General features: G+C 38.8%; 1 protein-coding gene across 2 annotated transcripts in view; it reads left to right on the top strand.

The window, feature by feature from the left end:
* Positions 1-22,379, top strand: part of PLPPR5 (phospholipid phosphatase related 5) — a 57,493-nt gene that overhangs the window by 12,702 nt on the left and 22,412 nt on the right. For both annotated transcript variants that reach the window (XM_031057856.1, XM_031057857.1), the window contains exon 2: positions 20,918-21,050. In XM_031057856.1, coding sequence (XP_030913716.1) covers positions 20,918-21,050 — 133 coding nt within the window. The remainder of the gene's footprint in view (positions 1-20,917; positions 21,051-22,379) is intronic.

Here is a 22,379-nt window from a genome sequence, read left to right as displayed (position 1 = left end):
AAAAAATTATCTTTTCTTTTTCGAAACGCGCGTCGCTTGCAGATAGATGGGCAACCTGAGGAAAACCTGGTTTACAGCTACCACTTACTGATGTGTCATCCGGTACTAATTAGAAAATCCCTCTGTCAGTTTTGTTTTCTAAAAGTCAACTGGTACGTGCAGGGAGCAGTTTTACGTGATTTAGTAGTCTCCATATGTCACACAGTGTGATGTGTGTGCAAACGAAACCTGTGTCTCTAATTGAACATGATCTTTCATCAATCAGTTTTAAACAGGTGTAGCTAAAAAGTGATTTATTTAATCGATTTTCTATGGGGATCTTTTTTTCGGGAAACAGCTCAGAGAAAGCTTTTTGGAAAAGCAGTGAGATTCCTTTCAAGCTGTTGAAGGTACTCTGTGTTGCCGGATAAAGAGGGCATTACCATCATTCAGTGATCCCTCACCATACTGAGGAGGAAAGACCTAGAGGGGAATATTTGACTACTGGGGATGGATTATATATAGACTCACCAGGTGCATGCACAGTTACACATACAGAAAACCCTTGTAGAGAGTTGACTTTAATCAACTGTAAGCATTAGAATAATAAAAGAATGTAATAAGAAGAGGCCTTTTGAGATAGCAATTATTTTTTTATCACACTAATTCTTTTTCAGGAAAATGTAACAAAATAGGAGTAGAAAAAGCCTCATTAGGGTGAGGCTAAGGTAATCCCAGACACAATTTCTGCTTTTGTAGCATCATGAAATTTCAGCTGGTATCAAATATAAAACCTTATGGTCAGTATCAGCCTTAGTATTGAGACTTGCTTCTCTTTTTAATTTTTTTTTTCTCCCAAGGGATTAAATCTCTTCATTTGGCAAAACATGTTGTGTAGCATTTTGGCTTTGTTGAGTTCTTTTGATTCGAGAATGAGTTATTTGACCACTTTTACCTGTTTGTTCTTTTAAACCCCTAAATACTGTTGAGATTCTAAAAGGGAATTTTGTTGGGTTTTTTTCTGGTGATGTTTCTCTGATCTTGGTGTGTGATGTTTGTTTTGTTTTTAATTCTATTTCTTTTGTTTGCCTCAGGAAGTTACAAAGAGTATGTCAGATATTCATGTTGAGCATCTCTTTTTCCTGTTATGTGTCAGCAAGATGGATTGGTAGTTTCCATTCAATTCCTGGGTGCTAGATGATTACGTCAGAGCAATCTCCATGGCATTTTGGGTTGGCAGTCTTGTAATTAGCCTTGCTAAAAAGCTAATAATAGAATTTAATGATACTTAACTGTGTTTCATCTTCCAGTCACCAGTCTTTTAGGCAGATGACATGCTTTGGGATGTCAGGGCATGGAAAACCACATTGTAGATGCCTGTGTTTCAGTTTTAAAAAAAGTATTTTTATTTCATTTGATTAAACAAAAAATTCAGCTCCTGGGAGTCTCATGAATTCTCAGCATTAAGTCTAATAATTAACTTTATTAAATAGATGGATTTTTCACTTTTTGGATAGAGTTTTGTTCTGATTTGCCTTGAGCAATCCTCTTGAACTTAGTGTTTTCCCAGGATGGCACTTACTCAGTTGTGCAGAACATGTACATTGCCTTTGCTTGTTCCTTTCATTGAAAGGAGTGGTGAAAGTAAGATTTCTTCACCAAAACAACTTGTATGTTTTCAGTTGTCGTAGGTTTCAGAGATTAGGTTCTCTTCTATTTCATTTGTTTCTTGCTATGACATTTTGGACATGCATGTTCTGTGTAATTTTGTTTCTGTAGATGAAATATAAAAATTAATCATGTAACATAGCCCTATTTTGGTCTGTAAAGTCTACATGCAAGTGTAGGCTAGTGAAGGAAATAGATTTCTGTGAATGCTATTTCACCTTTTTTTTCCCACAATGAGTACTGTCCTTGAACATAGGATATTAAATAATATAATTTATGATTTTTTTAGTCTTTTTTTCCCTGCTTTTTTGGTGTATGGGGTTAATGCTCTTTCTGGAGTTTTGAGGTAGAGCAACAGAATCTTCATCTTGGTGTTCACAGCAACTGAGGTTTTCTTAAGTGATTGGACATGTTTAATTGGAGCCATAGAGAGCTTGCTTCAAGTTAAGTTATCTTAATGTGACTCAATTAATGGCTCCATTGCACTGAGCTTGAATGAAGTTGCTCAAAAATCATAAAAAAAAGAGAGTTTTTCTAATGATTTTCCTTTCTCTATGCCTGCTAGTAGAAAACTAAAAAAGTAAAAGTACCAGTAGCAGGATCTGTCTCGATGAGCATCTCATCAGCAGTGGGTCTCTGGCTGCTGTGAGGCTGTCATGTGGCTGCTCATGCAGAACCCCTGTGCCACATCAGAGGCGCTGCAGCAGCCCTGAGTGTCAGGCCATGGGGTTGAACTGAGTGTCTGCTCACAGGGCAGCCACAGGCATGTGCAGAGACCTAAATAACAGCCTGTGTCATCTGACAGGGACGTGCTGTGAGAGCTGTGTTCATCCTGGAAATTCTCTGGTTAGTCTTTAAAATGCTGCTTCCTGCTCGTATGTTCCTACAGCCCTGGTGCAGCATTGCTGCCAGGCTTTCATTCCTGAGTCAGTCTGCCTCCTCAGCCCATCTGCCCCCATGGCATCCAGGGACAGATGCAGCTGGCTGGCAAGGCACAGGTGCTCAGGAGTGTGATCTGAGAACTGCAGTCCCAGGGCAGCAGCAGAGACTGCTTGCTCTACTGGAATGCTTGACTTTTTAATGGAGTTTTGGCTTTTTTGTTTGGGTTTTTCTCTGTGTTTAGGTTTGTTTGTTTGTTTCCTTGTTTTGTTTTGTTGGGCTTTGTTTGTTTGTTTTGATTTTATTTTTTTGTTGTTGCTCAGGATTTTGTTTTTGGTTTTTTTTGGTTTTGTGATGGCTTTTAAAAAAATTCTCTTTCAGTCAAGTGCTCTTGGGAAAGGGAAACTGACTGAAGGAAAGAAGTTTTGTGCTCTGTACTTGGGACTTACTGGGTTTGTGTATCTATAGTCTTTGGTCAAGTAATTACCATGTATTTACCAAATATTTAGTCAGCTGTGACTTGGTGGGCAGCTGGACTAGATGATTATTGTAGGTCTCTCCCAGCTGAACTATTCTATTCTAAAAATCTCATAGGTTGTGTAGGATCTAGTAAGGAGTCAAAGGAGTCACTCTGGCTGTAACAGATTTATTGTCTGCTAAGATGTCTCTGTTTAAAGCCCCTGCAGCTTCAGAGTTGCCTGGAGAAGCTGTGGCAGCTGCAGGTCAAGGCCAGGCTGGGTGGCCTTTGAGCAGCCTGGCCTATGGAAGGTGTCCCTGCCTGTGGCGGGTGGGCTCGAACTAGATGAGCTTTAAGATCCCCTCTGACCCAAACCATTCATGGGATTCATAGGTATTGCAGCAGCTGTAGGAAACTTGTAGAGGAATCCAGCAACCTTGCTGTAGGATGAGAAGAGCTGCTTTTTTTTTTCCAGCTGCTTTCCTAGCTTTTATGTAGGTTCCATGAAATGAAGACAGATTATAATGTTAGTTTTCTCTGGGTTATCTCTAGAGGGTGTAGGCACTGTTTCTTATCTCCCAAATCAATTTTGAGTGCTTCCACTGGAGAATTTTGAGAGTTCACACAGTTGCTTTTCTTTAGTCTGTTTTTAAAAAAGTGCTGAAAACAACTGCAGCTTAGCATATAATAAAATATATGGTCCCTTCCAGTGTTAGACTTCTATTTGTTGAAGGTTTCCTAGGTTATACTTTTAGGCACCAATAGTGACTTGAATGAGTAGATGTGTTTGCATCAGGAGCATTAGGCACACAAGCAGTAAAATATTTTAAAAATGGTGGAAATTCCAATCATAAGAATGGAAAAGTAGGATATTCTATGAGGGAAGACTGAGACTTGGGCAGAGGCAGTGCCCCTGTGGGCTCCCTTTTTCCCCTTTGTGAATCAGATTTGGAAGAGTAGTACTGGCTTTGTGCTCCTGTTTACTCTCCATAGCACTAATACCCTGAAATCTCTGGTATACTGAGGAATTCTCAATACATGACTTTTTTTTCTTTTATCTTTTTTTAATCTTAAAGTCAAATGTGAAGGTGACAGGAAATAGGTTCTTGATTTGAGTCTATTCAAATATGTAATAAGCATAGAACTGCTAGCTGAGGGCTCAGTGCTATTTAAGCCATTTCCCAATGTGCCAGTTCTTGCTCAGTGGGCTGGTTGCTTTTTTAAACTTGTTATGACAGATGTAGCTTGGGAAATCCACGTCAGTCTAATCCTTTAGCTTCCAGTAGACATGTTTTCTAGAACGGTGAGGCTAGTGTCTCATGTTTTCAGAATCTATAGAGTGATCAGTTCTGCATTGTTTCTTTCTGGTAGATGTTAAGAATTTTGACCTCTTTAAAATACTGTGAAGTGCACTCAAGGATTCTTTTTGTGATTCCACATGCTAATATGGATTATTTAAAATATCAAAACTGTTTAAACAATAAATGGTATAAAATGTGATGTATAAGAGCTAACGTATATGCTGACTGCCATATAAAAACCAGGAGGAGATACTGACATATTTTCATTAACATATGTAAACAGTTCAATTATGCAAATGGTATTTATTTTTATTTCCAAGTAACAAATATATGATTACAGTACATATCCATAAAATATACACTTCTATTTGTTTAGGTGAGTTCATAGCATATTTGTATTTTCTCTGCAAACCAATGAAAGACTAATTGTTTTAGGATAATACTTTTAATGTCATCAATGAAAAATATTTGTAATTTAGACATGAAGTATTGCATTCTCTCTTCTTTTTTTATTTTTAAAGTGGACTGGAGGATCTCTAGATCTGGCGCATCCCAGACAAGGGATGGATGTCAAAAATGAGACATTCCGCCTTGAGCTTAGCTTTAGTCAGTAACTTTTTCCTTTGAGGAGGAAATTTTGAATCCTGGCAGAAGAAAGACTGTAAAGTGAAAGATGCAATATAATTTTTCTTGTATCAAATTTACTGTACCCTAATACTTAAGAAAAAACAAGATCATTCTGTGAAAATTGAAAAAGAGAAGCTGCCTTTTGAAGTATCTGCACAGTTTTCCTAAGTCTGCTTTCTTCTTCGCTGTCTTGCTATCTTAATAGCTCCAGGTCTGAGTAGCTCAAGAGCAGTTGAAGAATATGCAGAGACCTGAAGGAGATGCACCACTTGATTCCAGCACATAGATCTAAGTGATGTGACTGGACACCTCCCATCTCAGTCTTCCTTTCTGAACCTGCTAGTACCTATTTTCTTCTGACAACTGTGATTCTATGTGCTGTGGCATCAGGGACTGATCAAATTTTATCAGGCTGAGTTCTCAAAATGCTCCTGGCAGAGAAGGTTTTAGTTAACCTGCAGTTCACTGAAACTATTCTACTAGTGTGTAACTTAGTGCCATACATGAAACAGGGCTCTGGATTGTGATAGCTGGGACATCAAAATACTCAGTTGTCTGTTATAATGTGAGGAAAAGCATAATCTATAATTAAACTCCTGAAAATATTTTCTGTAAATTTGCTGTGCCTCATGCCTGAGCTTTCTTCATTCCTCATCTTAGTCAGAAAAAGCCACTAACTTCACAAATGTTCCTTCAATCTACTTTAGGCTGATTATTTTTCTACTTCATGGTTGGTACCAAATCACTTTGGCTTCTATGGACACCTTGATAGTATTGGAAAAAAAACTAAAGCATAGGGCTGTTCCACTTTTGTGAGACCCCACTGCAGCCCTGCATCCAGCTCTAGGGCTCACAGCATAAGAATAACGTGGACCTGCTGGAGGGAGTCCAGAGAAGGATCACAGAGGAGATCAAGGGGCTGGAGCATGTCTCCTATGAACACAGCGTGGGAGAGCTGAGGTTGTTCAGCTTGGAGAAGAGGAGGCTTTGAAAGGACCTTAGAACACCTTCCATTGCATGAAGGGGGCCTACAGGAAAGCTGCAGAGAGACTTTTTACGAGGGTTCATAGTCGTAGGACGAGGGTTTAAAGTGAAAGGGCGTGGATTTAGAATAGATGTTAGGAAGAAATTCTTCACTTTGAGGGTGGTCTGACACTGGAGCAGGTTGCCCAGGAAAACTGGATTCCCCATCCCTGAAATTGTTCAAGGCCAGGTTGGACTGGGACTTTGAGCAACCTGGTTGAAGAATTGGGAGACAGATGATCTTTAAGGGTTCCTTCCAACTGAGGCCATCCTATGATGCTCAGAATTGAACAGACTTTTCTCCTGGTCTGCTACTTAAAGAAGTAGTGACCTCTGTGAATCCTGAAGGAGATTAGAGTGTTTTGTCATTTCTTCCACAAAATAATCAAGGAAGCTTGATAAATAATGCAAGGATGAACAGTTGCCAGCAGCTGTGTTGCAGGGCAAAAAATCCCAAGGGTATGTAGGAAGGTATTCAAGTTTTCAGTTTTATGTACAACTTACTGAAAAAGTTAAGGAATTGCCCAGCAAGGTATGCAGTCTATTCTAAAGCTCTTTTTCTGGGAACAGTGAACTTTTATTATGATATTTGAACAGCTCACGGTGCTGTTTTTGATAAGACGGTGATAGAGCAACAGAAGATTAAAGTTTTACATCCTGACTCATATGAATTGGGTAGACTAAGCAGCCTCTGAAATCAAATGGAAATGGTTTTGAGAAACTAATTAGCTAATCAAAGAAAATAATTCCAGGATTATTGATATAGGTTATATATTAAAAAGCTAAAGCTTTTTAGTTTTATGTGCCTTTCTCTTGCTGGCACATTTTTCAGCTGTTAAAACTTTACATGATTAAGGAATTTCCAGTAAACTTTGTTTACTCTGTGATCACATTGTTCTTGCAGGGCTCATTTGGTCCCTGTCATGATAGTCCTGTTTTAACCTGTGTGCCCAACTGCAATTTCTTTCCATGATAGGTTTCTTCTTCCATTCCCACGTGATTGTAGGAAAGTTATAAAACCTGTTGCCTTTTTTTGTTTGTTTGTTTTTTGAAATATGCAAGTGCTGAGGACTTCAGAAAGCCACTTTTTTGGGAGGTGGAATGCCCTTGTCTGGAATGCAGGAGAAGTTTAAAGCTAAGGGACAGTTTATTTCATGCTCTTCCTTTGTGAATGGATAATTGCTTTGCAACTCTACTTAAGAATAAAAAAATAAATCACGCTGTTAGGTCTGCAGTAACTTCGTGTACCAGATGTCAGTATTGGCCTGTTGGGACACATAGCAAGACAAATACATGATTTGATAGTCTGATGCTGGTTTTATCTCAGCATTAAACCACTAATCCAACAGAGCTATAACCTGGAGAAACAATTAAAAATTCAGAACCACTGTGTGTTTTCTTGGGAATTCTTCTTTATCTGCCTGTCTTCCTGTTGTGCTGTGATGGCTTACATGAATGGTGCCTGCAGAAGTTATGTTTGTACTTGCAGCGGAATGCATTTCTGCTGTGCTTAGTATGCATGTGATTTACAAACACCAACAATATCGAGGCCATATGCTTCATCCTTTGATGGGTTCTCTGGAAGTAAAGTGGCAAGCAGATGTGAACAAGGCAGGCAGGCTTCTGTTTGCAACAGCTGAATGCCTGCTTGTCCTACAAATGATGCACTTAAACATAAGTGAGAAATTGTTAATCCAACTAATCCTGAGCGATTAAGGCGTTTGTATCATTGTTTATATTCTAAAATAGTAGGCTTGAAGTAATAATCAGTTTTTCAGCTAAACAATTCTTGCTCATTGTACATCATGCAGGATTGAGGAGATGGGTGTCCATATGATACATAATAAATGACAGCCAAAGTGGAATTATAAGTAGCTTTAGCTGTGTTTTTCAGCCTTAAAAGCATAGTGATGTTTAAAAAGCTTTATATGTGCTTGTAGCATCTCTCAGATACACTGAAGTGCATGATGGCCCAGCTTTCAACATGCATGGTTTTTTATTTTGCAGAGATGTGGTAACCTCACAGATTGCAAGTAAAAAGTCCAGCTGAAGTGGATATACCATATCTCTGTCACTCAAGAAGTTGTACATGAGACATGCTGCTTTAAGGTGGAATATCTGTTGAAAACAAAGGCCTTTGTATTTGCACATAGTACAGTGACCATGGTGTTGGACAGTGGCTAGGAAAGCAGTTGTAGCACTTGCTATCTCTGATGGGCAAACTGCCTTTACTAAGAGCACTTCTATTTACCTGTGGATCAGAATATATTTATTTTCTAGGTAAAATGCCAATAAACCTGCAATAGAAAAATTACTGTATGTATTGAGGCTTTTTAGAATCTGTTAGTGTAAAAAATTGTTCAGTACTGATTCAAAACTAACTCTCAATTCTGGATACCACTTCCTGGGGTATGAGGCACCATAAAAACTTTCCTGGTTATACAATATGAAAACTCAAGTTGTGGATTCCACTTCTCGTTGCCAGTCTGGACAACTTATTGTCTATAGTTCTGTGTGAATTGTGTAAATGTATCATAAATATCCACTGCCTGATTAATATATGTTGTATATTTATATGAAAATTTCATTTACCATATGCACTTGCTAATGTACAGCCAATTATAAATGTAGTATAGCTATGTTTTAAAAATATTATTTTTCTTTCTCTGCTGTTATTTCTTCTTGCCTCTCATCCATGTCAGGTTAAAGAGTATGTATGAAGGCATTCAGAGTTTTTAGTTTTCTAAATAATAATTAAGAAAAAAGCAGCTACCAAGAACAGAAGTCCACCTAACAGTATTCTGCTATCCAGATTTTTTTTTTCCTTTGTCTGTACAGCGTATTGAAACATCTGTTGTTTTAGGTTGGTAGGTTTCATGCTGTCTCTAAAAAGAATTAGTCATGCATTTTATTTTTTATTGTTCAAATTTTGAGTAATATTTTGGGGATTTCTTCAATCAATGTATAGTTTGCCTCTTTATAAATCAAGTATTGAATATTAGAATCAGTTAGTGGAACTCAGCTTCCCAGTATAGTTATTTTGGCTAGTAATAGGGATTTCTGTGACCTGTCTGTAGCAATTTAGGGCTCAGACATGACTGAATTAATTCTGCTTAAAGATTTCTTAATCACGGGCCAGCTGAACTGCAGTAGCCAGTGACATGAACTTGCAGCCTGTGGGGAGCATGAGGTGAAGTATTTGAGCTTGACCTGCTTTATTCAAGACTTAGCCCAGGATGTGTTCATTTTTTGGGTTTTACAGAGTGTGTGCACAGGCTGTCCATGACAGGGCTGTGCTGAACAAGGGGAGCCTCACAGAGTATGTTGGCTCGTGGTTGAGCCTGACCACAAGGGCAGGTCTGTGCCGGAGTTCTGTGACAGTGGTCACAAGGGTTCTTGATTGAAGGAAGAGACGAGAATGTTGACTCTATGTTTAGAAGGCTTGATTTATTATTTTATGATATATATATATATATATTACATTACAACTATACTAAAAAGAAATAGCAGGAAAGGTTTCCAGAAGGCTAAGTCAAGAATAGAAAAGAAAGTATGATAACAAAGGCAGCTGGCTCCGACAGAGAGCAAGAGCCAGCTCTGCTGTGAGTGGTCACCGGATCTAAACATCTACAGGAGACCAGTCATGGATCTACCTGTTGCATTCTACAGCAGCAGATAATTATTGTTTACATCTTGTTGCTGAAACTTCTCAGCTTCAGCAGGGAAAATCCTAAGAAAGGAGTTTTCATAAAAAGGATGTCTGCGACAGAGTTCAGATCTGTGCAGAGCCATGTGTGGACATGCCCAAGCTTTGGCACATATTAATAGTACTTTGATCATACTTTATGTGAGCTGGGTGTCCAGAACCTCTCCACTGCTCAGGTTCTGCTTTTCCTGTTCCTGTGAGGAAAGTCCTTGGCCTTGTTGGGTGTATCAAGGCTCTGCCATGAGGCCAGGCTGCTGCCATCATGAATTCAGAGTGCACAGACATGAGTCTGAGCATCTGAGGGCTCAGGGGAGCACTGGGCAGCTTGCATTAGGCTGTAGGCCATAAGCATGTTCCATGTGGGTGGTGTGGGGACATTCCAGCTGTTGGGATGGGCCCCTTTGCCAAGTGCTCACGCTTGACTGAAGTCAGCGCTTCAGTCGGTCACAGGGACTCTTTCCAGAGCATTTAGCAAAGGCAGATGAGATTTGTAGGCGGATTGACCTTGGGCCATGTGAGTGGTTTGGGGACATCTGCAGCTGGCAGAATGAATGTACAGAGCTGGGCTGTGAGCTCTGTCAGGCTTTGCCGTGGTAAAGGGATCTGACCACTCAAGCAGGATGGACACGTAGCCACTAATGCCTCGCTATCAAATGGTAGTTGTGAAATTAGGCTTCTCTGTAAAGCACTAGGAGATTTTGCATGAACAGTTATACCAGAGCTAGATTGTTAATTTGTTATCTTGGTATTGTTAATGAATTATCTTGATATTGATGGAGTTTAAACACATGCTTCAGTGCTATTTGAAATCACAAGGCTTCCCTGAGATGGAGTGCTGTGTGTGAATGAGTTTGGTGCTGATAGAATCTGTTTCCAGAACCGTGTTCATTTTAGTAGTCAGTACTGCAGCTTTACTCAGTCTTTCTTTTGTTTCTGAATTGTGATTATTGTGTGATTAGGAGTAGATGGAAATCATAGAGCAGAGACTATTTCTTTAAAAAACTAAGTATGTCTACATATGCAAGTGTGTATGCACAATATGTTGCCAGAAAAAGTCATGTTTACATGATTGACTTGTATCCATAGTTTAGTTCCCATGTACTTTTAACCTTGAATGCCTCAAAGAATTTATTCATTTACACCAGAATACTTAAATTGTTATCACTGAACGTGTGCAAGCACCTTTCAGCATACTTTCAACTTCTCTTTGTAGTAATTTAAATTGCTCCAATAATGATTGCGTCCAAGACTGGCTAAAAAAGCATGTGTTTGTACATTTACATAACAGTATGTATTTTATGTAATGTCCTTTATTTTCTTCACAGAAAAGACCAAAAACCTGCTATTATAAAGTCTGCCTTGAAGACAGTCAGTGTCAGAGCTTCACAAGATCTAAAAATTTTAAATAGACTCATTCATCCTTAAAACACTTCTCTCACCACTTGAGCTTTTTTCAAGATACTTGATAAAGCCAACAGCATAGTCAGTATTATTTTACAGATCTCTGCAAAGGAGATGATCCTTGTTGGGGTAAACCATTATGCACTATTTCATGAGTGGAAAGAGATACAGTCACATATTGAAGAAGAGTAGCTGGGTTTACTTCAGGCAATAGACTTTGCAATTAGTTTTGAGAATAGCATTGTATGCCTTAAAGAGCTGTTTTTATGCTCTGCTGTCTTCACAGCAAAGTATACAATCTCCCCTCTGTCTTGTAGGCATTTCCTGTACTAGGAAATTTTTGCTGAAATTTCCCACTCTTGCTACTCCTGTTTCAGCTCATTGGCTGCTGTGCCAATGAGGGCACTTGGGACTTCCTCTTAATTCAAGCACTGCATTGTGTAAACTTCTAAACAGGGTCAGACAACATAGTGTTGCCAGCTGCACATCTGCAGCCATCTGGATTTGTGGCAGGAGCAGTAAAATAGACATTGTGTAGCAGAGTTGAAAGAGTGACAAAAGTGGTGCGAATCATATTTGCAGAAAACCCACCATAGAGAAACCCACCATAAAGAAAATCCACCATATTTGATCTACAGAATATACAGTATCATTATTGAAAAGGTCCTTCTACTTGTGTATTTATCAGATAAAGATAAATGGGATATGCTACTGCTGTGCAATGTTTTGTGAGAAAGCTTGCTGGCTAATTCATTCCCATTGCATTGTTGAGCAGAGGTAAGTAATTATTAAAGCTTCTGGTGCTCATAAACAGGCCTCTACCCCCACTTGTATGACATCATTAAGATTCTGTTTCTTATAAACATCACTTCAGTATCTTAATTTATTATAATAGCATTCTTAAGGAGAAATAATTGCACACTGAAATTACAGCTTTCAGTTCTGTGGGAGAAGATGCAGGGGGAATGGTCACCAATTGTTTTGTATATGGGCTTGCTAGTTGGTTGAGGTGAGGCTAGAAGAGGCACTTCTGACCCCTTTTGGGTCCTTTCTCCCTGACCAGCATCTCTAGTGACTGTTCTGGGAATATCATGAGTTTGCCTGGTCAATGAAGCTTGAAAAGTTAACTTCTGTATTCTCTTTGACTGTGTTACTCAAGTGTCAGTGCAAGGTGCTGTCTCTACTTTTCTCTATTTGAAAGCCTCTATTTGGTCACTTGTTTCCTGGCTCTCAGAAGCACTAGAAGTGTGGATTAATACTGTCAGGGTTTGTTACTGAGTAATTTTACTGCTGGTTTTATGCTGAATGCACATATTATGTACAAGTAACCCTAATGTGAGACAGCTCAGAATAAGTTTTAGTTTTAGACCAAGTGATTCTATGCATGGGCTTTTAAAGTATTTTAAATTTATTTTTAATGACACCTGGATTCTTTGCAGTAATGCTTACAATGTAAAGACATAAAGTATATTAGAAGAATGACTTATAAGTTAATAAGTTCAGGAGTGGGCATTGTATTTTTTGACTTATCTTTCTGATTTATCTGACCTGTTAAACCTCTTCCTCAAATATTTGGTACTGCTTCTCTGTAAAATTGGATTGTCTTCTTAGTTTTATTATTCTCTTGGGACAGTATTCATATCGAAGATCTATTTCCAGACTTTGGATGAGGTGTTGCTCTTAACCTACAGTGCCATGGTTTTCTTAACTAATCCAGCTCCTGTTGAAGTTAGTGAGCTTACTACCTTGGATTTCAACTAAAAAAGGTTCATCACCTTAATGTATTTCATTTGTTGGCAATTATACTGTAGCCTAAGGTAATGGTAAAGGAAGAGGTGCTTATATAGAGACCATTATTAGTCGGAGTGGAGCTACTTGTGTAATTACAAAGAGAGCTGTTTTATTTTGAAGGTAATTTTTAATAAAAAGCTTAGAATTATTTTATTAAGCTGTCTACCTAAATGTATCATTATGAATCAAATATTAGTTGATAATAATAAACATAAGTAATAAACTAGTTGTGTGTATGTTTTGTAGGCATACACATTTTGCCACAAAAATCCAGAAAACAATTTTTGTGGAATCCTATGGGTATTAATCTTACGTACAGCATGTTTTTCTCATAGCTGTATTGAAACACAGGGTACTTGCACTGTTCCAGTGTTTGGTCCTCCATTTTCCATTGTTTGATGGCAATGGCAATTCAGTGAAAGTGGCTTTCCTTGAACTGATCTCTGGAATAATATATCTGCAAAACATTGCTGGCCTTGGATAGAAGTGAGCTAGAAGTAAGACAGTGGGAAAAGCGAGAAATACCAGTATTCTCCTTCTTCTGAGCCTCTGAGAACAGTTGGCTACAGTGATATACTGACTGTAAAACCACTACTTTGTGACTGGAATCTTTAAGAGATGCCTTTTATGTAATCAGATTTTATTCAAACAGGGATGAAAGGCTGTTTATGCTGAATTTTGCAATTGAATGTTCATCCTGGGTAGAAAAGCGCAGTTGCATCGATCACCTAAGGCTTAAAATTCAGAGAAACATTTCTGTTGGAAATGATCACTGGTATGGATGTCAGATGCATTGGTATTGTGTTTATCAAGGAATCATGTTTTCGATATGCACAGAAGGGTTAGGACACCAGTGTGCCTCAGCAGACAGAACCATGTACAGTTTTCTTGGCCAGTGAAGAAAAAAAGGGGATCACCAAGGTCAGGTCATAAAGAGCCACAGTGTTCTCCACATGTGTCACTCGAAGTCCAGTGGAAGACTTCTTGATACAGCTGAGGGCAAAGATGAACATATATGAAGTTCATCTTCTAATAGAGAAGATAAATTATAGACCTTTGAACGTTTCATTTTTCCTTCACAGATGCCACAGTATTTTAAATGTTGAAGTCCTTGAGAAAAATGAAAACTTTTGATGTAGAATTATTTTTTAAACTACTTAATGAAATAATTATATTTAACAACAACCTTTTTCATGTATCCATCAGCAATCAGGAGGCTAAAATCAGTTGATATCTGAATGATACCTGGTCATATTACACCTCATTTCCCTAAGGAGGTGTGTTTGTGAAGTGTGGAGTTCAGAAACTTTACATAATGGCATCCTTGGTTTTTGTAAAAAGAAAATGAGAAAAATTGAAAAACTGTAAGAATTTCCTATGATAACCTTATCTCTGGAGTATTAGAGCCTAAAGTAACTTAACGGTTTGAGATATGAATTTATGCCTTTAGAAGGCAGTTTTGAATTAATTTTTCTCTCTTCCCCTCACCATTTACTAGGGTTTTTTTTAGATCTAGAGATTTTCTCTAGATTAACATTTTTTCTCTGGTTTTTTGATGTTATTTTTTAAAATTAGAAAAGCTTGATTGATTGGCAAAAATTCTCATGAATGTCTCTTGTCTACTAGCTATTGCAATGTGTTCAGCAAGAATACTTATGTCAGTATTGTAAAGCTGCCAGCATTTGGATAGTTTTAAAGCCAGGTGCCAGACGCTTGCTTGGCCCCCAGACTGCCACACTGGCGTTCCTGAGCGTGTTCCTCACATCCTGGCCATTTCTAGTCGCCTGGAGAGCTGCAGTGCAGAGCAGCTGCATGTTCTTCATCTCACAGTGGTATGAAAGGTTCGGCAGCCGTGAGCAGGAGCTGCAACGGCAAACACGGCAGGTGGAGAGGGCAGAATGCAAAGCTCGGTGTGGAGGGCAGCGCAGCAGGGCAGGCAGGAGCTGCAGTGGCAAACACATCGGGTGGAGAGGGCTGAATGCTGTGCTCAGTGTGCAGGGCAGCCCAGCAGGGCAGGCACGCTGCCTGGGCTGTGTGCTCAGTGCTCAATCCCGGAGCATCGAGTGCCATGCAAGGCCCTGCTCTCATGTGCCACCAGTTGCCCTCTGGTGCTGGCACAAGGCTTTCTTGTAGTTACTCTGGGAACTGCAGGACCTGGTAACTCTTTCTCTAAATGACCTTTTACACGACCAACCTTTGCTCTGGCATTGTGCAATTTCAGCCCTGGTGCTGCTCTGCAGGGGCTTTGCCCATCAGACACCACAGGTGGGCTCCAGAGGAGATGCCATTGGCACACATGATCATTTGCTTGGTTAAGGAAAAAAGGAAGCTCTTAAGTGACTCTGTACTTCAAAATATTTCATTTTTTTTTTCCTCTCATGTGGTAATGCATGAAGGTAATTCAGTGAATTATGAAGTTGTCCATGTCTCTGTGATTATGTTCTCATGTGGTTCATTTCTGGATTCTTGCTTATAAATGCTTGGCTACCGTGTGCCTCTTGCTTTCAAATACCAGTAAAGTCGTTGTGTAGAGAGCAGCCTTTACCCTTGTGACATACTGAGTATGTCTACAATGTATTAAAAAGGGAAATAAAGAATATTTGTTCCTATCAAAAGCAACATTACTTTTTAGTACCATATAGCCTTACTCCACACTACAGAGAACTAAGTAATGCAGATAATATTTCACTATTAGATATGTAATCTTTTACTGTTGTTTTTCTTTTGTAAGTGGACATGACCAAATATATTGAATTTTAGTATTTTTCTCAAAAAAATATGGGGAGTATATATTTAAAACAAAATTTACAGGTTGAAAAAGGCTGAGTATTTCAAAATCTTTCTTTAGAAAAGCAGTTTTCTTCTTTACATTTTTTCTGTTGACTTTCAGAAGCTGCTATGCAGTAGGGTCCTATATCCTCATGTTAAATGCAAGAGAGGATATTTTCTATTTAATCAATACCACACAGATTTATCTAGGATTTATTTTTTTCATTTTCTGCAGAACTACTGGTCATTTGTTACTATAGAAAATGTACTTCTCTGAAAATTGACCAGGGCATTTGCTGTCAGTTTAAGCAAGCAAGAAGCAATGAGAACAAGAAAAACACAAAGAAAATGGCCTCAAGGGGAAGCTCTGCATAATGAGCTTGAAATTGCTACTGCTGGAAATACTGTTGCTGCTTTTCCTGCCAGGGCTGTCACCTCACTCAACAATTTTAGCTTCAAGTGGAGAGCAGAGCTTTACTTTGAGCATCACTAAAGGCCAAGGTTTATGCTGCTGGATTTCCCAAACTGAGGCCACTGTGCTCATTGGTACATGGATGGCATTTTTAAAGAGAAAATAGGCCAGGAATAGCCCATGGTCTCAAAAGTTAAAAAGACAAGGTAAAGAGCAGGAATAACAAAGCATATAGAAGCCATATTTTTAGAAGAGATCTGCACCACACTAAGTGGGAACTCATAAGTTAAATGGATAGGGAGGCCATGCAATTTAATTGATAACAATTTTCCTAGAGATATATAAATCATTCCCAAGATTTTTAGCTCCATTTCCTTCTTGCCTGATAAGGAAGAACAAGGAAATTGATTCTAGAGAGAAGAGCAGAGCTATGGACTGCCTGAGATGCTCATTCCCCCAAGGTTGTTTCTTGAAGATGGTCTCATAGAAGCCTTTGTTACTGTTCAAGTCAGGCCTAAATGGGAGAAACACAATGAATGAAATGAAGTCAGAAGAGAAACTACAATGTACAGTATTGTAAAATGTTCTTAACTTGATGAGTTGAGCACATGGATGAATATTTAGTGGCCTTTTTAATGCAGTAACCACTTTTCAGTGTTACTCATCTATCTAAGTGGTTGCTGTAGTTACAGCATAACCCTGAGAATTGGCAGAGAGGGAATCGTGTATTCTGTGATAGTCCCTAGACTGTGTGAAATATTTCTTGAACATCTGTGTAGCCTAAAGTAGGTGCTGGAAAGGTCTATGACTGTATATACAGAAATTTAATCCCAACTAGAGATTATCAATCTTACATTTCAAGATTTATCTCGTTTAAACATATTCATGTACCTTCAGATATCTTGTAATGCAAGTGAATATTTAAGTCTCACTTAAGTCCTGGGACTTTATAGGGAGTTATGTGAAATATATGAAAATGTAGGTCACAAAGTAAACCTTATTATTATTTTAAGAAGTGCAGATTTATGGTCATTTATTAATATAGGTCCTGGCTGTTGTAAAGCATAGGAGACACTAGGGGAGGTTTGTTTATGGAGTCAGTTTACTGGAAAATCAACAATGTCAGAGCTGCTCTAGCTCTAATATTTGGAATGAGTCAGGCTTGACATTTCAAGTTGAAAAGAACGCAGAATTTAGAACCAAGTTAAGAATATACTGGATGGAAGGACAAATTAGATTTTTAAATTGACATGCAGTGCTAAAACTAGGCACTGCTTGCCTGTATTCAGAAAAATGACTAATACAGAGAAAACCTGGACTTGGGAGGAGGGAATCAGTGTACAGAATGTGTGCAAAATGCTATAAGAATCCTGAGAAGAAAACAAGGAAAGGCACAATCAGGTAATATATTAATATAGAGTTAAAGAGGTGAAACAAGAAGAAATATTAATTTTAGATCACATCCCTCTCAGATTCTGTTCCTGGCTGTCAAATGGATTATCACATCACAGACAGGATATGATTGCCATGGAGATGGTTTCAAGAATTTCTGTAATTTAATTTTTGCTGGGTTAATATTTTTATATGCTTTATATTTTTATATGCTTCCATAAGAGTAAATGATCATCCTTGTCTTGCTCCATGTTGCAACACTTATGTACACTGTTTTTAGTTTATATATGCGTCCTTCAGAATACTGGAGAGCCTGCACTTTGTACTGTTAGATTTCAGACGAAAATTGTTCTTTTCCTTATAATTTACATGCTGTAGCTGTATATCAAAATGGAAGGATGGCCTTAGGGAAGGATGGCCTCCCCTGCTTTTAAAAATTGTTAAAATATCTGTGAGCTAAGAATTTTAATACATACCTTTGGGAAATTTGTACAGTGATCTGAAGTAGTATGACCTTGGTAGAATAAGGTAAAATATGCTTCTAATATCCTCTCTTTTTCATTGCAATTGTATTTCTGTACCTGAACTTGTGTAGTTTTGTCCAGACGTTTATGTTGTCAGAATATTCAGATTCTCCATTGCAATTTTTCACTGCCAGTTTTGGAATATTCCGAAAACTTTTTGCCCCAAGACTTAGAGAAGTAGTATGCAAATAATTCTGTTAAATAAAATGTCATTTGTTGGCTGGTTACAACTGGCATATGCAGTGGAAGGGGTAATGGTGGCTCCTGTGCCAGCAGGGATACAGAAATTGCTCTTTCCAGGAATATACCAGGCATGCAAATTGCTGTAAAGTGCAGGGGGGATATTGCTTTCCTTTTCCTCTGCCCTGTAGAGCTGATTATTGCCAGTGATGCTGGAGAGAAGAAGGGGAAGGAATTGCACTGGGAAGAATTTCTCCTGGGATTTATTGAGATTGAAAAGGATTTTTCTTCCATTTCTGAAACATCAATAGGCTGATTATTGAGATGAGCAGTGCTTGTGCTGAAGGATGGAGGAAGGAGAACAGCTTTAGCTGAGCTGCCAGTACAGAAAAATAAAGAAGTTGTATTTATTGCCAAATTCTAGAAGGGTTCTCGAAGCAAATCCATGGAAGCATAGAGATGAATGCCTTGTGTGCTCAATGACTCTTAATGCTACTGACAGCAGAGCACTGGGCCTTCTGTCGCAGAAGTTTTGTCTTTAGCCAAACTCCACATCCTTCTGACCCTTGAACCTACGTGCCCACCTTTAGAGTATGCTTGTTCAGCTAAGAACTTGAATGCTGCTATTCTTGGAACAGAGGGTTTTCTTCATACAGGTCACCATCAAAGACGGGAAATGCTACAGGGAAAATCTCTTGGCAGCAGCCAAGGTCTAGATGCAGCTGATGAAGACATAGCTGGAAGTGAGAATCTCCTTTCCTATAACTGAACATGCAGTTCTCTCTTCAGTAAACGCCAGCTTCCCTACCAGGCAAGAAGACAACCTTTATTCTTAGATCAGCAGATTCCGTCTCTGCTCAGAGCTGGAGAGTTGAGCTTGCTGGCACTCTGAGTGCTCTTGCAAAAGGTTGAGTACTGTATCTCACAGATGCTTCCTTTGTGCTGAATTCTGCTGTTTCCTGGAGTTTCAAAATCTGCGAAAATTTTACTGAAATCTTTTGAGTTTGGTAGAAAGAACTAAAAGCAGAATCTGACTCTATTCAGGTTGCCTAGTCCTTGAGAGGAAAGAAAAGCATTCCGTGACTCACAGTAAAAGTATTAGTGTTTCTGTTCTCACCTTTATGAATCACATTAAAACTGATATTTTTGGTATGGTTTTTTCATGAGAGCTATAGGGATCACTGGGTTGAATTCTCCTCATAATTTGGATTATCTTGAATTCAAGGTTGAATTATTTTTCATGTATACTGATCATTTACTAATTATAGTTGAAGAAATTCTACTTCACTGGGCTGGAAATTTGCTTGCATCACAACAGAGAGAGGGTATTTGTTAGTTCAGGTATTGAAATTTCTGTTTTATCTAAAAATTCCACTAGGATCTGAAGCCAGTCTAAAGTAATAGATAATGACTGTTTTGGTGACAAATTAAATTTTGCTTTTTACATACTTGCCTCCAGACTTACTTTTGTTACTTGGTCCACATTATTTATAAGTAGCACTTTCCTCCACAATTTAGCCCAACGGTATCTGCAGAATCTACAAACAGCTAAGGAATGTCATTAATTGCATCATTCCTGTTGACAACAAAATGTGTACGTGAGCCAGTACCCACAGATTTTTTTATTTAATTTTTAGAACTATTCAGACCTATTGTGATACATGAAAATATTTATATTTTCCTGTTCGGGCAAAGATTTAGAAAAACCTCAGCAATTAATCGGATTGATGGCATTATTGGTTGTATTTGTGGAGTATTAAGATTTCACTTTGGTAGCCTTCATTCTGGTTGATCAAAGTGTGATCTACCTGTCAATAAGCTTTAAGTTTTTCATGTAGAGGAGTGGAAGGGCCTTGCCTGTGAGTCCCACAGTGAATCAGGGTTAGAATCCGGTGGTCATTGTTTGACCCTTCTGCTGTGCTTTTAAATTATTCCTGCCATAAAGCTTCATATCATATATCTGCTTAAAGTCTTGGCTTTGGCTATCAAGTCTCAATCCATAATTGTAGTGAATAAATCAAAGGTCATGCTTTGTTGTACAGGTAAATACATAACCTAGAGAAGATATTTTACATTCAAAATACATTTTCTCTCATTTGGTGATTTTTATGGTTTTTTGCTAACCACAATGTGAATGATATATAGACATGAGAACTTTATTTATTTTGGTGGAGTGTGTATCAAACTGGCCATTCTTAATGTTATAACATCAGTGGTCACGCTTTGTCCTTCATTGAGGAACAGAGCTAAAGCCAGACTTGATAAATTTAGCTAGCAAAATGTGAATTGAACCCTGTTAAGTACCTCCTGGCAAACCAAACCTCTGATGTGAACAGGAGTTCTGTTATGATTTTTTCCCCCTTTCTCTCTATCATACTCCAAAATTTAAAGCTCAACCCTGCAAAGTGCTGGGTGTAAGTGAATGCCATGTGGGAACTGAAATGTTCAGCATCTTGCAGGATTAGGCCTTTACTGTGGTCCAGATCTTGTGCATTATGTGATCTGTTGTTCTTGAACTAATAGATCTTTCTCTTTCCCCTCATCCTGAAAACTAGGTTATGTTATGTTGACTACAAATCCTGGTTGTAATAATTTATTCTCTTTTAATGCAAATAAAGTAAAGCAAGCCATAAGGCATATTGCCCTCATAAGAAGATTAATGTACAGAACTTGATTCACTTATGCCATCTTTCATGCTGGTTTGGACTTGTTTCTTTCAGATGAGATGTCTGTCTCTGTAATATTAGTGTATTTTACTTGCTGTAATCTGATGCACCATTTCTCTCCCCTTTTTTCTCCTCCCCTAAGATTATCGTTGGAGAAACTGCAGTCTTTTGTCTACAGTTAGCTACAAAGGATTTTGAAAACCAAGAGAAAACAATATTAACTGGAGACTGTTGTTACATAAATCCACTGGTGCGCAGGACCATCCGATTCCTTGGTATGAGCAAAATTACTGCTTTCATTTTCTGAATGATGAGAGTGATCAATTATGTGTTAATTTTGACCTGGAGAAAATATTCAGATAACCATATAAAATTTCATGTGTAATCTTAACTCAGGTGCAGTTTTCCTTTTAGGTAGCAAATGAAGCTTTTTGGAAGTTTGGATTAGAAAACAACTGCAGAAACAGCAGCAAAAGTAGAAAGAACTGGGACCACTAGGGGGGAAAAACAACCAGCAGGCCTGAAGTGGGATGAAGTAGAGAAAGGTGGTATCCTTGTGCTATATCTATAGCTCATAGTAAACACACACACACACACCCCCCAAAGTTGAGGACATTGGGATATAAATGTGTGTTTGAAGCCAAGCCAATTTAGCTGCTTTCTTAGCCTGGATATTGTATTATAGTCTCTAGCAGAAAACTGTGCAAAATCCATGCTACATTGGTTTTAGCTGAAACTCCCCCATTGACTTTAGTAGCTATGAGATGTCATCTTTTCTATTTAGTTCATTCTAAATATGTTTGGAGGGAGAAGTCCCACCATTCAAAATGTATATTGGACATTTCCAGATGCTGCTCTTTAATACATGTAGGGATGCCATAGCAGGGCTCAACTCTGCTGTTTGCTTCTCTCTCATGACTGCATCTGAAGGAAACAGCTGGAGGAATGAAGCCTTGGGGCAGTTAATCCTGCTGTGTGCCCCAGTCTCAGGGGGAGGGAGGGCATGTGCAGCTGTGTCTGTGTTTGCAGTGTTTGTGTAACAACTGTGCCTGCCTTCCCAGAGTGTGATTGCTCCCTGTAAAGAGGCTGTCTTATAGAGGTCTGGAGGAGGTGCAGAGTGAAGATGGGGAGCTCCTCCCACTCCACTTCCTCTCTGTGTAATCAGTGCCTGAGTTTTCTTCCCACTAAGTGGTCCCTTCTTTCGTCACAGAAGCAAAAAAAAAATTTGGTAGGGGTGGCAAGAGTGGACAAAAACTCTCTGCTGTTCCAGCACATGAAGCATTGCTGCCCATTATGCTCCCCCAGAGTGATGTGTCCAGCTGTGTTGTGCAGTGCACGCCCTCAGGACTGGCTGAAAGGCCCTTCTGTGAAGTGACATGGCCAGGCACAATATGCTGCTCACCAGAGTCTAGCATCTTGGAGGAAATAGCATTAGTGTGACATTGCTGACCAGCCAGGATCCCAGAAATCAGCCTTGGTCCTCTAGCTTTGCTAAGAAGAATCCTGACCTTTATAACTCTATGTTTCTGTGGAATTGTCTGCTGAGATGTTGATTCTTTAAAGTCCTCATAGTGCACCATGAAACTGGGATTTTCCAGAGCTCA

The sequence above is a fragment of the Geospiza fortis genome, unplaced genomic scaffold (assembly GCF_000277835.1).
Source record: "Geospiza fortis unplaced genomic scaffold, GeoFor_1.0 scaffold403, whole genome shotgun sequence".
Classification (NCBI taxonomy): Eukaryota; Metazoa; Chordata; class Aves; order Passeriformes; family Thraupidae; genus Geospiza; species Geospiza fortis.
This window is presented reverse-complemented; position numbering and strand designations above follow the sequence as displayed.